Source organism: Labeo rohita, chromosome 17, assembly GCF_022985175.1.
Source record: "Labeo rohita strain BAU-BD-2019 chromosome 17, IGBB_LRoh.1.0, whole genome shotgun sequence".
Taxonomy (NCBI): domain Eukaryota; kingdom Metazoa; phylum Chordata; class Actinopteri; order Cypriniformes; family Cyprinidae; genus Labeo; species Labeo rohita.
In genome coordinates, this window is record NC_066885.1 from 15,044,277 (window position 1) to 15,058,847 (window position 14,571).

The window sequence follows — 14,571 nt, forward strand, 5'->3', positions numbered from 1 at the left end:
TTACATACATTACATCAGAGTTGGGGCCAATTCAGGAACTCAACAATTCCAATTCAAAGAATGAAATGGAATTGGAATTGGAATTCAACAACAATTACAGGAAACAGAGTTGGAATTGAATTGGAATTACAGGAAGTGGAATTCCATTCAGGGAAATTCCACTGAATTCCGTTTATTGCCGTTTCTGAGCATTTATTTGTGAGTGCATTTAGAGACATACATTTGAACTTTATTTATGATGCTTTACAAATACCAAGTAATGAGTTAGAGTTGATCAAATGCAAGTAAATAAAAATGAGAACTGTACATTATGAATTAATAATTGAATGACAGTGGTGATAAGTTTTTGGATGTACTATACATTCAATATATGATTACCACATGAGTCATGTACATTCATGTATTTCATTCACTTTTTATTGCATCGAATTATCATCATTTCCTGAAATTTGGCATCGCTAAGACTGCATCTCTCAGGCCTAAATATCTCAAGTGGAATTCAGTGGCATTTATTTGATTTCAATTCTGTTTCCTGACATTCCAATTCAATTCCAATTCCATTTCCTGTCAGCTGCATGCAATTCCAATTCCAGTTCCATTCCAGGAAGTGAATTGGAATTTACCACTCATTCTCAATTCAATTCATGAATGGCCCCAACCCTGCACTACATAAACAACCTCCAAACCATTTTATTTAATACATGAATATGAAGTGTTTGCACTGTATATTGATCAGTGAAGTAGCATCATTTTCCAATAGTTTTTAGAGGTTATTATTTCCTCTCTGGAACCTTTTAACTATAATTATTACAGTTTGAATTCACTGCTTGCATAATTTACCTAGTTAAAAGGCTGCATATTATTGAACATTTCGCATTGTGCTGCTTATGATAATGTATAAATAAATAAACGGCACTTTGAAATTAATGGACTGACGAGTTCTAATACATGGCGCTTACGCTGTAAAATGAGTTTTAGTGATGCATTATCACTGCATAATGTAAAGCAAATGTCTATTCATTAATTCCTAAATTTTCTTTAATAAATATAGACCCTGTCTGCTGAGAAATTTAATATTGCCAAAAAGTCATATTTTGTACCATGCACAAGCTGTTTTTAGATTTTCAAGTAGCATTTTTAACAGAGATTGGCAGAGGTACTTACATGACCTCTGGTTGCTTCTGAGAACTGTTTAGTTCTCAGGCAATAGCAATGCATATGTTTAACCACTGGGTGTGCATTCATTAACTTGATTGAAACAATTAATCCCCGTGTTGGCTGGCAGCAAATACCCTCTCACAAATCCTGTTTGATCTTTATCAACTAATGTTTCACTGCTGCTGGAGACCTGATCTATGTCAGTCCAGAGACACACATTTATAATAGATTACAATAGTGCTAAACCAAATTCAAACGGAGGCGAACATTGCTCCAGCTCCATCTTGTGGACTGTCAAAGATAGTGCCGCACAGGACAATCATGGAATTATGCACTTGGGACACATTGCCTCTAATGCAACAGGCGTTATATAATTGTCGTACATTAATCATGTCTATCATGTGTTGTACTGTGGTTTAAATTGTAAAATGGTTCACGTTAACATGCGACTGTATATATTTAAACGATTTCTACAAATAATTTTCATACAGTAAAACTGAAAGGGGTTGTGTTTATGTCACTTTTATACAGTTTTATGTTTAACGTCTGGGTCTGAAGGGTAAAGCAATAGACATTAATGCATTTGAAATCAGGCTTAAAAAACAATGACAGTAAGAATTTTATGTATCATTTTGAAAAATAAAACAACAAATCCTCTTATAATAATTTCTGTTTCCAATGTAATTAAATGTTTTCCTGTAGTGTTTTATTGACATCTGCAAATGCACGTGCACTGTAATTACAAAACCTTCAAACTTTAACCTTTTAAAACTACTTTAGACTTGAGACTGAAAACTATCAAATGTAAAACTTTTTAAAACTTCTTAAACTTTTTAAACTTTATAAACTTTTCAAACTTTTTAAAACTTTCTGTTCTGGCTTTCTCAAGCCAACTTAAAGTTTGTCTCGACAAACTTATCTAGTTACAACAGTGTTATGTTTACGACAGCAAATTCCACTCACTTAACTGTAAGGGGCTCCAAAGTCGCAAGAATACACAAAACTTAATACAGCTGCTTTAAACAATACAATGTGTGTTCTCAATTTACAAAAGTGACAAATATCAATACTCACCTGGCAAAAACTGACCAAGATATTTTCTAAAATCTGCTTTTGGAGATCATTTTGAATCTATTATGTGTACATATTATTATTATTAATACATATTATTTAAAAATCGCTAGAATATGGCATTATAACAAATCAGAATTTCGGATTCCCAAATATGGGCTATATTTAGTCATACTGACCTGATTCTGAACCTTGTCGCGTCGCTGGACACGCCCCATCCGGTCGCCAACTGTCGCCGTTGCGCTTGTCGCCGGAAATCGCCAGCTTTGTCGCTGCGTGTCGCTTGTAGTGTGAACGGGGCTTGACTTGAGTTATGTAATTTCACCTTTTATGACACGAGATTAATGTAAACGCAGCCTACTGTGATCACCCGTGTAATTCGCTTCAACCTTTTCTAATTGTATGAATGACTAATTTACGTACAAGTGCGTGTAAGGCTTTGGAAATAAGCAGAGCACGTCTGTTTCTAAAGCAAGCAGTGCCGTCTGCTGTTCAAAACTAAAGCCCCGTTCACACTACAAGCGACACACAGCGACAAAGCGACGCGATCCCATTCATTTCAATGGAGAGCTGGCGATTTCCGGCGACAAGCGCGATATCGAGCTACAGCGACCGTTGGCGACCGGATGGGGCGTGTCCAGCGACGCGACAAAGTTCAGAATCCCTCAACTTTATGCAAATGAAGAGCGACTTTCGGGAGCGACAGCCAATAGGAAAGAAGACGGTAGAGCTCATGTGATCGTTCTCCTCTCTCAGCCATAGATAACATAGTCAATGAAAAAAGTAGGCTCTGCTTCTCATTCGTTTTTGTTTGTATGTACAGATTTAATTTATATTTATATTATATTTAGTCTTTTGCCTCCAAAATGTTTGAATTTAGCGGCAAGAAACCTGATTCGCTGTCAAGGCAGCCAGTAGTGGGAACGCCCACTAGCAACCTCGTTGCCAGCCTCTGTGTGAACGGGGCTTAAGCTTAGAATCGATTTGAGACAGAATCGCGATGTGTTCGGAAAATCTCAGAATCGATGCTGAATCATTTCTTGATTCGCGTTGCAACGATTTTTCGTCCCATCCCTACAATTATAGTATGTGTTCTCAGATTGTAAATGTTTCAAATATCAATTACCTAACAAAATTAACGTTTTCTAAAATCTGTTTCTCCCAACAATTTTGAATCTATCATGTTTACAAATTGTTTCAATATATAAAATCTTTTAAGTATTTCAAAATCCTCTGTCGTACAAATAAAACATTTTGGATTCCCTATTATTTAATTCTACCAATACTTACCACATGTTTGTTATACTGTCAGGATGGCCGAGCGGTCTAAGGCGCCAGACTCAAGGGTTTCGACCTTCTCAAACAATGAGGCTTCTGGTCTCCAAATGGAGGCGTGGGTTCAAATCCCACTTCTGACAACAACTTTTCGAGAAAATGCCATAATGCTTATATATTAAAATATGACAGAAGCGATATAGTATGTATTCTCAGATTATGAATATGTCAAATATCGTTCGTTTGACGAAAACTAACCTATACATTTTTTCGCATTATGTTTACAAATTATTTAAAAATATATTAAATATTTCAAAATCCTATTTCATAAAAATAAAACATTTTGGATTCTGTATTATTTAAAATATTTTGGATTCCCCATTGTTTAATTCACTTATATCAGTAGTTACAGCGAGCGGACTTTTCCAATTGTCAGGATGGCCGAGCGGTCTAAGGCGCCAGACTCAAGGGTTTCGACCTTCTCAAACAATGAGGCTTCTGGTCTCCGAATGGAGGCGTGGGTTCAAATCCCACTTCTGACAACAGCTTTTCGAGCTTATATATTAAATATGACACAAGCAATAAAGTATGTATTCTCAGATGAATGTCAAAAATCGTTCACTTAACGAAAACTAACCTAAAGTTTTTTTTCTGAAATCTGTTTCTCGCGACAATTTCAAATCAATTATGTTTGTAATTTTTTTCAAAATATTTTAAATATGTCAAAATCCTATGTCATAAAAATAAAACAATTTGCATCCTTATTGTTTACTTAACTGATACTTACAGAAAGCACAGACGCCAGACTCAAGGGTTTGTCCTTCTCAGAGAATGAGGCTTGTGGTCTCCGAATGGAGGCGTGGGTTCAAATCCCACTTCTGACAACAACTTTTCAAAAACTTGAGAAAATGCCATAATCCTTATATATTAAGATATGACTTAAGCCAGAGGTCTCAAACTCAATTCCTGGAATGCCGCAGCTCTGCAGAGTTCAGCTCCAACCAGCTCCAAATCACACCTGTTTGGAAGTTTCTGGTAATCCTGAAGACCTTGATTAGCTTGATCAGGTGTGTTTGATTAGGGTTGAAGCTAAACTGTGCAGAGCTGTGGCCCTACAGGAATTGAGTTTGAGAACACTGACTTGAGCAATATAGTATGTGTTCTCAGATTATGAATGCGTCAAATATCAATCACTTAACGAAAACTACCCTACAGTTTTTTTTCGTAAATCTGTTTCTCGCGACAATTTCGAATCCATTATGTTTACTAATTATTTCAAAATATATTAAATATTTCACAATCCTATGTCATAAAAATAAAACATTTAGGATTCCCTATTATTTAATTCTACCAATACTTACCACATGTTTGTTATACTGTCAGGATGGCCGAGCGGTCTAAGGCGCCAGACTCAAGGGTTTCGACCTTCTCAAACAATGAGGCTTCTGGTCTCCAAATGGAGGCGTGGGTTCAAATCCCACTTCTGACAACAACTTTTCGAGAAAATGCCATAATGCTTATATATTAAAATATGACAGAAGCGATAATATTCTGGAATCCCTATTGTTATATCAGTAGTTACAGCGAGTGCTTGTCTCGTAATGTCAGGATGGCAAGCGGTCTAAGGCGCCAGACTCAAGGGTTTCGTCCTTCTCAAACAATGAGGCTTCTGGTCTCCGAATGGAGGCGTGGGTTCAAATCCCACTTCTGACAGTAACTTTTCGAGCTTATATAGTAAAATATGACACAAGCAGTAAAGTATGTATTCTCAGATTATAAATGTGTCAAATATCGTTCACTTAACGAAAACTAACCTAAAGTTTTTTTTCTTTCTTTCTGAAATCTGTTTCTCGTGACAATTTCGAATCAATTATGTTTGTAATTTTTTTTTCAAAATATATTAAATATTTCGAAATCCCATGTCATAAAAAACACTTACTGAAAAAAACTGTGGTTCGATTGTTAGGGTGGCCGAGCGGTCTGGCGCCAGACTCATGGGTTTCGACTTTCTCAAACAATGAGGCTTCTGGTTTCCGAATGTGGATGTGGGTTCAAATCCCACTTCTGACAACAACTTTTCAGAGACTTGGAAAAATGCTGTATATGCTTATTATTAAAATATGACTTAAGCAATATAATCAAAATATATTAAATATTTCAAAATCCTATTTCATAAAAATAAAACATTTTGGATTCTGTATTGTTTAAAATATTTTGGATTCCCCATTGTTTAATTCACTTATATCAGTAGTTACAGCGAGCACACTTTTTCAACTGTCAGGATGGCCGAGCGGTCTAAGGCGCCAGACTCAAGGGTTCAACCTTCTCAAGTGATGAGGTTTCTAGTCTCCGAATGGAGACGTGGGTTCAAATCCCACTTCTGACAACAGCTTTTCGAGAAACTCGAGAAAATGCTTATATATTAAAATATGACAAGCAATGTAGTGTATTCTCAGATTATGAATGTCAAATATCGTTCACTTAACGATAACTAACCTAGATTTTTTTTCTGAAATCTGTTTCTCGCGACAATTTCGAATTAATTATGTTTGCAAATTATTTCAAAATGTAAAAAAATAAAATAAATAAAACATTTGGCATCCCTATTGTTTAGTTAACTGATACTTACAGTCACAGAAAGCACAGACGCCAGACTCAAGGGTTTCAACCTTCTCAGATAATGAAGCTTCTGGTCTCCGAATGGAGGCGTGGGTTCAAATCCCACTTCTGACAGTAACTTTTCGAGCTTATATAGTAAAATATGACACAAGCAGTAAAGTATGTATTCTCAGATTATAAATGTGTCAAATATCGTTCACTTAACGAAAACTAACCTAAAGTTTTTTTTCTTTCTTTCTGAAATCTGTTTCTCGCGACAATTTCGAATCAATTATGTTTGTAATTTTTTTTTCAAAATATATTAAATATTTCGAAATCCCATGTCATAAAAAACACTTACTGAAAAAAAACTGTGGTTCGATTGTTAGGGTGGCCGAGCGGTCTGGCGCCAGACTCATGGGTTTCGACTTTCTCAAACAATGAGGCTTCTGGTTTCCGAATGTGGATGTGGGTTCAAATCCCACTTCTGACAACAACTTTTCAGAGACTTGGAAAAATGCTGTATATGCTTATTATTAAAATATGACTTAAGCAATATAATCAAAATATATTAAATATTTCAAAATCCTATTTCATAAAAATAAAACATTTTGGATTCTGTATTGTTTAAAATATTTTGGATTCCCCATTGTTTAATTCACTTATATCAGTAGTTACAGCGAGCGGACTTTTACAACTGTCAGGATGGCCGAGCGGTCTAAGGCGCCAGACTCAAGGGTTCAACCTTCTCAAGCGATGAGGTTTCTGGTCTCCGAATGGAGGCGTGGGTTCAAATCCCACTTCTGACAACAGCTTTTCGAGAAACTCGAGAAAATGCTTATATATTAAAATATGACACAAGCAATGTAGTGTATTCTCAGATTATGAATGTCAAATATCGTTCACTTAACGATAACTAACCTGGATTTTTTTTCTGAAATCTGTTTCTCGCGACAATTTCGAATTAATTATGTTTGCAAATTATTTCAAAATGTAAAAAAATAAAATAAATAAAACATTTGGCATCCCTGTTGTTTAATTAACTGATACTTACAGTCACAGAAAACACAGACGCCAGACTCAAGGGTTTCGACCTTCTCAGATAATGAAGCTTCTGGTCTCCGAATGGAGGTGTGGGTTCAAATCCCACTTTTGACAACAACTTTTTAGAAACCTGAAAAAATGCCATAATTCTTATATATTACAATATGACTTAAGCAATATAGTACGTGTTCTCTATGAATGTGTCAAATTCCCCCCCAGTGGGTGTTCAGAGAGCATCGGGGGGCGTTGCAAGCAATATTTTTGAAAGGGGGGCGCTGATCTGTTCTTGGGGGGCATTTGGTTAGGACGAGTTTAGACCAAAGATGTACGAGCTGAAACTTGCAAAAGAAAATGGTCTGCCACATCCTAACGCCGTCTCTACAACTTATCGGTAGCGCAAGTGCGTCAGAAATAGAACGCGGCATCCGTTTACTGTAGCGCTCGCGCTCAGTTGTTACTGAACGACTGATTATAACGGGATCTATGTGCTTTAACACATGTCGAGCAGTTCGCAGCCAGTGTAGTAGTGTTACATTAGTGTTAGCTGCTAGTTTAAAAGAATACTCCCGCTTCTAGACTAGACGGTGTATCATTTCCTTAGCAAACCACACTGACAAAAAAGCAAGATTTGAAATTTAACTGAACATAAATATATAAATCAGCACAGCACTAAAATAGTAACTATTTTGAAAATTCTATAACCTTTTTACTTTTATTTTGCCTCTGTCCCAATTTTTTTTGGAGTGTGTTGCATAATAAATAACTAAAAAAAAAAGTGTTTATATTCACAAAATACAAACACAAAAGTTGGTCAGTGGAAACTTTGGAAATCTTTTCTTTGTACTTTTGTCAGTTAAATAAAAATTAAATAGAATTACCAAATCACAGATTTTATAATTTTACAAAACGTCCCAACTTTTCTAGAATTAGGGTTGAACTTAGTTTTTGTAATCAAACTTTGAAATATTCTCACGAAATCTATGAAATATAGTAAAGTAGGGTTTACATTTCTTCCATTTTCATGACTAAATGTGGTATTTACCAACCAAAATAACAATATCCACTATGTCAGAAAAAAGGGAATTCAATATATTCCCAAAAAACATGGTATTTTCTAAAACTAAGGGATAAATATTAATTTGCACTGAAAGCTAATTGAAAACATCCAAACATGTCACATGTGTTCAAGAGTTCCAGGAATGGAAGAACAAACTAAAATCTCTGTAAAAATGTCCCTGTGGATGTTCTAAACAGGAATTTTTATTTAGACTTTTTAAATTTGAGGCAACAAGATTATTTCAAAATTATTAAATATTTCAAAATCCTAAGTCATAAAAATAAAACATTTTGGATTCCCTATGTTTAAAATATTTTGGATTCTCTATTGTGTAATTCACTTATACTGGCAGTTGCAGCGAATGTTGTTCGTGTACTGTCAGGATGGCCGAGCGGTCTAAGGCGCCAGACTCAAGGCTTTCAACCTTCTCAAACAATGAGGTTTCTGGTCTCCGAATGGAGGCGTGGGTTCAAATCCCACTTCTGACAGCAACTTTTAGAAACTCGAGAAAATGCCATAATACTTGTATATTAAAATACGACACAAGCAATATAGTATGTGTTCTCAGATTATAACTATGTCAAATATCTATTACTTGGCAAAAGCGAAGTTTTCAATCTGTTTCTCTAGATGATTTTGAATCTATTATGTTTACAAATTAAATTAAAATATATTAAATATTTCAAAATCCATACACAGCATAACAATGAAACATTTTGGATTCCAAAATATTTAATTAATTACACCAACACATAAAAAAACACAACGTAGTGTCAGAATGGCCGAGCGGTCTAAGGCGCCAGACTCAAGGATTTCAACCTTCTCAGGTAATGAGGCTTCTGGTCTCCGAATGGAGGCGTGGGTTCAAATCCCACTTCTGACAAGAGTCTTTTGTAGTGACAGAACACGAAATAAAAACGAGGCATATTGACGCAGAACGTCGTGTGCTACTGCTAGAGCAATGTCCAATCTTTAACAGCTCTCCAGCGGTCACGATTTCCATGTAAAAGAAAAGGGTGAGTCAGATTAGTCAGTGATTTTGCTCGATTTGCAGCGCCAGACGAGTAGGAGTCCTGTTTCAGTCATCTTAGCGACAGCTAGACCATCGTTACATATTGAATTCATTAACGACACATCATACACATTACTGTATGTTAAATAGTTAAAACATTACAAAAAGACAGTCATCAAGAACAGAAACAAGCACATTGCAATCGATTCAGTAATAGATTGCTTTAGTCTCGTGTCGCAAGACAGTCAGAACGATGTGAAGGAGCGATTGCTTTGTCTGGCGAATGGGCCAGTTTGTGTTCCTGACGTTTGTTGCTCAGTGCAGCTCGACTTTGGTCTAAATATAAAATAATGGCTCAGCCACCACCAAAACCATGGGAAAGGCGAATCCCTGGAACCATGACTGCACCACTAAACTATCGGTTCGTAAAAACTCGTCTTATTTTGGCCAGTATATCCAAGAGAGGAAGTGTTAGGAACGCTAGCAAGCCTGTTAGCTATCGAACACGCATATATTCAAAATATATGTACTTGATAAACCGGTTTTTAGTTATAGCATTAATAAATATGTTCATAAGTTTGGTGTTAATGCAACACTGGGAAAAATACTATCTGGTCGTGTTGACAGTTTAACTTGTGCTAATAAGTTACGTAAACTTAATGCTTGAGCACGTCAGTAACTGTTTGCATGCGAGTGTCAAAGTTCACTCCAACATACCATTTTGTCTTCTGACTTTTATTTTCAAATATACATTTTTTGACCAAGATACTGTTATTGTTGCACTTACTTATACATGCTTTTTCATTTGACTCTGTCTTTTTTTTAATATTTAGCTCAGCTGACTTTGGATCAGTATCACATAGTGGGCCATCAGTGTCTGGTCCTCCAGTTCTAACACGTGTGGCACCACCCGTCCCTCCAAGACCCGTTCAACAGGCATACCGCCCTACGTACAGTTCATTTCCCTCCTCATACAGCCCTTATGGGAGCTCCATCTATGGGGGCTACAGCCCCTACAGCTACAGTGGTTATGGAGTTGGAGGCGGTCTGGGTTATAACCGTTATAACTTAACAGATGACATCCCACCCAGCCGATTCGTCCAGCAGGCGGAGGAGAGCAGCCGCGGAGCATTTCAGTCCATTGAAAGCATTGTCCACGCCTTCTCGTCAGTCAGCATGATGATGGACGCTACTTTCTCTGCTGTCTACAACAGCTTCCGTGCTGTTCTGGATGTGGCCAATCATTTCTCCCGATTACGCATACATTTCACAAAAGTGCTTTCTGCTTTCGCCTTGGTTAGGACCCTTAGATACCTATATCGCAGGCTGCAGAGGCTGCTGGGATTGCGTCAGGATTCAGAGGTGGATGATTTGTGGGCAGACAGCGCCGCTTCCTCCATCGTGTCTGCTTCAGGAGCCAGAGGCACAGGGAATGAAGACCCCAGAGCGAATTCTGTCAAGTCATGGCCCATTTTCTTGTTTTTTGCTGTAGTTCTTGGTGGGCCGTATTTGATCTGGAAGCTTTTGCGGTCTGCTGAGGGTCTTGAGGAAAATGGTGAGACATTTTTCTCCCTTCTTGTTCTGTCTGTTCTCACACTTAAACTTTGCACACTCTTTTCACAATTTACAGGTCTGGCAAAAAAAACCAAATTTATTCCTGTGATCAAAGCTAAATTTTGATGATCCTTCAGAAATCATTCTAATATATGCTGATTTTCTGTTCAAGAAACATTCTTATTATTATCAGTATTTAAAACAGTAAAAAAAAAAAAAAAAAAAAAAGGATTCTTTGATGAATAGTAAGATCCAAAGTTTTTTTTCTATTCAGAAATGAGAGAAATTAATACTTTGACTGGACTAATAATGCTAAAAATTCCACTTTGAAATCACAGGAATACATTATATTTTAAAATATTTTCAAATAAAAAAAGTTATTTTAAATAGTAGAAATATTTCAGAATTTTATTGTTTTTACTTAATTTTATTGTACTTGGGATCAAATAAATGTGTATAAATAAATTAATAAATAAACAAATAAATTAATTTCTTTAAAAAACATTAAAAATCTTACTGTTCAAAAACTTTTTACTGGTAGTGCATATAACTGCTGTTCATATTTTGGCTTTAATGTGGGACAATAGGACCAATTATGAGAATGATTTACACTACTATTTAAAAGATTGGGGTAGTTTTTTATTTTTTTAAGAAACAAATACTTTTATTCAGCAAGGATGCATTTATTATAACAGCGAAAACATTTATAATGTTAAAAATTATTTCTGTTTTAAATAATTAGGATAAATTAAATTTAGGTAAATAAAAATCAAAACTAGCTTTCTGTTCATCAGAGAATCCTGAAAAAAAAAAAATAGTTTCCAAAATAATATTAGACAGCACAACCGTTTTCAACATTGATAATAAGATGAGATGTTTCTTGAGCACCAAATCAGCATATTAGAACGATTTCTGAATGATCATGTGACAGTGAAGACTGGAGTTATGATGCTGAAAATTCACATGAGTAATTTTAAAATATTAAAATAGAGAACAGTTCATTTGAATTGTAATATGTTGCAATATTATTGTATTTTTGATCAAATAAATTCAAAATATAATAATACATTTAGAAAACAAACTTTAGAACAATGCAGACAGAAGCTTCTACACTTCTGACGTAGCACTTAGGTCACTAAATATATTGCAGAGTTAAGTAATTTTATCATTCACAAATGCATATTTTCATTAGCAGCCTATAAAAAAATATTGGATGACATACATTTGTTTGTATGTGTCTGAATGTGTTTCTGCATCTGTATGTTTGTGCTGGATGGATTTCTGAAGCATTTGTCTGTTCTGTTTTATAGGCACTAACTGGGCAAGTGGGGAGGATGACCATGTGGTAGCACGAGCTGAGTATGACTTCACAGCTGCATCAGAGGAAGAGATCTCTCTACAGGCTGGAGACATGCTTAATCTTGCCCCTAAAGGTAAAAGAAGAAGAAAAACGCTGAACATACACTGCCCTCCAAAAGTTTGGAAACACCCCTGGCAAAGTGTGGTTTTGGACGATATCAGCATAAATCCTTATCGTTTTTTGGTGCAAATACATTAAAGTAACTTGACATTATCATTGCAGACCAGCAATAATTTTTATTTTGATTACATAATAATGGCAATATATACATGTCAAAGTCAAACATGCCCCTTTTCCCGCTGTGATGCCTGGGTACTGGTTTAAACTTGGCCTAGGTTTTTAAAAGATTTTTGGGTCAGCACACCTTAATAGTTTCAACAATTGATTGCCAATTAAGTTTAGAATAAAATGAATTTAGGCCCAGATTATGCAGAGCTGTAATAACTACTAATGGTGGATATTTTGATGAATCCAAAATGTATGTTTTTTCTATGTAAAAACTGTTTATGTAATTAAAATATGTTTTCATAGTTTGTGTTGTCCCTTATCAGTGCAAAATTATCACAAATTAAAAAGGATTAATGCAAATATTGTCCAAAACACCACTTTTCTAGGGTGTTTCCAAACTTTTGGAGGGCAGTGTAAGTGTACTTAAAGGGATAGTTCACCCAAAAATGAAAATTCTGACATTAATTACTCATCCTCATGTCGTTCAAAACCCGCAAGACTTTTGTTCATCTTCGGAACACAAATTAAAATATTTTTAATGAAGTCCAATGAGGGTGAGTAAGTAATGACACAATTTTCGTTTTTGGGTGTACTGTCCCTTTAAACACTTTAATTAAACAGTGTAACATTTTAAACTTGACTAATGTCAAGCATATTTGTACCATGTACATTTTGTCATAGGTATTATAAACACTGACTTACAGCTTGTACTCAGTGTTTTTTTTTTTGTTTGTTTTTTCAGAACAACAGCCCAGGGTGCGTGGTTGGCTGTTAGCCAGTGTGGATGGGCAGACCACTGGCCTCGTACCTGCCAACTACGTCAAAGTGTTGGGCCGGAGGAGAGGTAAAAAGCATGCAGACTTAGAGAGGATGGCACCAGCCCAGCAGGCTGCACAGAACCTTCCAGCACCTCAAACTGATCTGGCTACAGCTTCCGTTCCCAACTCCAGACTGGCGGTCCCTACCACATCAAATCCAGATGAGCTACTGGAGTCTGTTTACGGTGAAACACAAGGTCTTCACGCTGCTTTGGAGGTGCAACCTTCCACAAACATCAATAGTGATACTGTAGTGATAACCTCAGAAAAAATGGACTTATGAATCATTTGAATGAAAGGAGAGGTGTACGTGTGTGTACGTACGTGTGTGTGTGTGTGTGTGTGTGTGTGATGGGAGCTAGGAGAAAAATTGTAACCTTCATTAGAATGTATCACCCTCTACATAATTTGATCCAACAAGGGGGGGGAAATGAAAAAGTGAGGTGTTGAAGTAAAGTTGAATTGTCATTTTCTTTTATAATTCGTTGTATGAACTGCATAATTCTGCAAATTTCAATAGACTGTTAGACTGAAAGCCATTACCAATGTTTGTTCACATTTTCTTTCTTCCACAAAAAATATTGCGTGTTTCAGCATTATAGTTTGTTAGATTGTGTTAATAATGCCTATTAATTTATTTTGAATAATTATTAGGAACAATGGATTCAGTTTGTTTTGATACGTTCGCATCAAGCATAAAATGTTACAAACTTGTTGTCATACACAGTTAATGCATCTGATTAGTATAAATGAGAGTGTGGGTTCTCAAATCAACCTAAATTTATGATGCAGTCTTTATTACAGATTTCTCCTAATGTAAGTTTTAGATTACGGTTCATCTTTCTGTAATGTGAATATTTAATATTTTAAGTTGTGCTGTATCGAGGATTAGTGTGTGCATTTTTCTGTGTCTTCAGGCTTGCTTGTTTTTTTTCATACTACTAACACAGTGTGCAATTATGTAAATACAAGCAATTATTTTGGCAGTAAACACTTAAAAAAAAATCAATCTCCTGTCATTTTCAATTGTATAGCAAAGTTCCAGCCTTTCCAAGATTACGGAAAATTACTGATTGACATTTTTAGCTGGGTAAGAAATGTAGGTGTTTGTAAATAAATAAATAAATAAATAAAAATAAGTCATAAAAATATGTTACACTGCAAGTCTGCTAACAGTTACTCTGCCTTCAAAAGTTTGGGGTTTAAAAATAGATTTGAAAAATCTCTCATGTTCACTAAGGCTGCATTTATTTATTTAATAATATAGTACAAGAAAGATAAAGTCCGCAGATGAAGAGAACTTAAAACATCACCTTTGTGAGAGTCTGTCAATAAAAGTCTATATTTTTGGAGCTGTGGTGTGCCAACTTAATCTCTTTTTTCAACTTTGTTATTT

General features: G+C 35.7%; 1 protein-coding gene and 7 non-coding genes across 8 annotated transcripts; all 8 read left to right on the forward strand.

Moving 5' to 3' along the window:
• The first annotated feature begins 3,536 nt into the window (after window positions 1-3,536).
• trnal-caa (transfer RNA leucine (anticodon CAA)) lies at window positions 3,537-3,647 on the forward strand. The gene is made up of 2 exons: window positions 3,537-3,574; window positions 3,602-3,647. It is a non-coding gene; the product is annotated as a tRNA-Leu (tRNA).
• A 288-nt stretch (window positions 3,648-3,935) lies between these two features.
• On the forward strand, window positions 3,936-4,046 carry trnal-caa (transfer RNA leucine (anticodon CAA)). The gene is made up of 2 exons: window positions 3,936-3,973; window positions 4,001-4,046. It is a non-coding gene; the product is annotated as a tRNA-Leu (tRNA).
• Window positions 4,047-4,882: 836 nt separating this feature from the next.
• Window positions 4,883-4,993, forward strand: trnal-caa (transfer RNA leucine (anticodon CAA)). Its single transcript has 2 exons — window positions 4,883-4,920; window positions 4,948-4,993. It is a non-coding gene; the product is annotated as a tRNA-Leu (tRNA).
• Window positions 4,994-5,780: 787 nt separating this feature from the next.
• On the forward strand, window positions 5,781-5,890 carry trnal-caa (transfer RNA leucine (anticodon CAA)). The gene is made up of 2 exons: window positions 5,781-5,818; window positions 5,845-5,890. It is a non-coding gene; the product is annotated as a tRNA-Leu (tRNA).
• A 911-nt stretch (window positions 5,891-6,801) lies between these two features.
• trnal-caa (transfer RNA leucine (anticodon CAA)) lies at window positions 6,802-6,911 on the forward strand. Its single transcript has 2 exons — window positions 6,802-6,839; window positions 6,866-6,911. It is a non-coding gene; the product is annotated as a tRNA-Leu (tRNA).
• A 1,669-nt stretch (window positions 6,912-8,580) lies between these two features.
• trnal-caa (transfer RNA leucine (anticodon CAA)) lies at window positions 8,581-8,691 on the forward strand. Its single transcript has 2 exons — window positions 8,581-8,618; window positions 8,646-8,691. It is a non-coding gene; the product is annotated as a tRNA-Leu (tRNA).
• A 284-nt stretch (window positions 8,692-8,975) lies between these two features.
• Window positions 8,976-9,086, forward strand: trnal-caa (transfer RNA leucine (anticodon CAA)). The gene is made up of 2 exons: window positions 8,976-9,013; window positions 9,041-9,086. It is a non-coding gene; the product is annotated as a tRNA-Leu (tRNA).
• Window positions 9,087-9,466: 380 nt separating this feature from the next.
• pex13 (peroxisomal biogenesis factor 13) lies at window positions 9,467-14,527 on the forward strand. The gene is made up of 4 exons (XM_051134116.1): window positions 9,467-9,636; window positions 10,049-10,770; window positions 12,080-12,202; window positions 13,100-14,527. Exons 1-4 carry the CDS (start codon window positions 9,566-9,568, stop codon window positions 13,456-13,458), a joined length of 1,275 nt encoding a protein of 424 aa, XP_050990073.1. The 5' UTR covers window positions 9,467-9,565; the 3' UTR covers window positions 13,459-14,527.
• Window positions 14,528-14,571: the final 44 nt, after the last annotated feature.

Bases quoted from the DNA above. Each gene is read 5' to 3' on its own strand.
- pex13 (XM_051134116.1), top strand. From the start codon at position 9,566: ATGGCTCAGCCACCACCAAAACCATGGGAAAGGCGAATCCCTGGAACC. The intron at 10,771-12,079 runs GTGAGACATTTT...TCTGTTTTATAG, and splicing joins TGAGGGTCTTGAGGAAAATG to GCACTAACTGGGCAAGTGGG. The intron at 12,203-13,099 runs GTAAAAGAAGAA...TTGTTTTTTCAG, and splicing joins GCTTAATCTTGCCCCTAAAG to AACAACAGCCCAGGGTGCGT.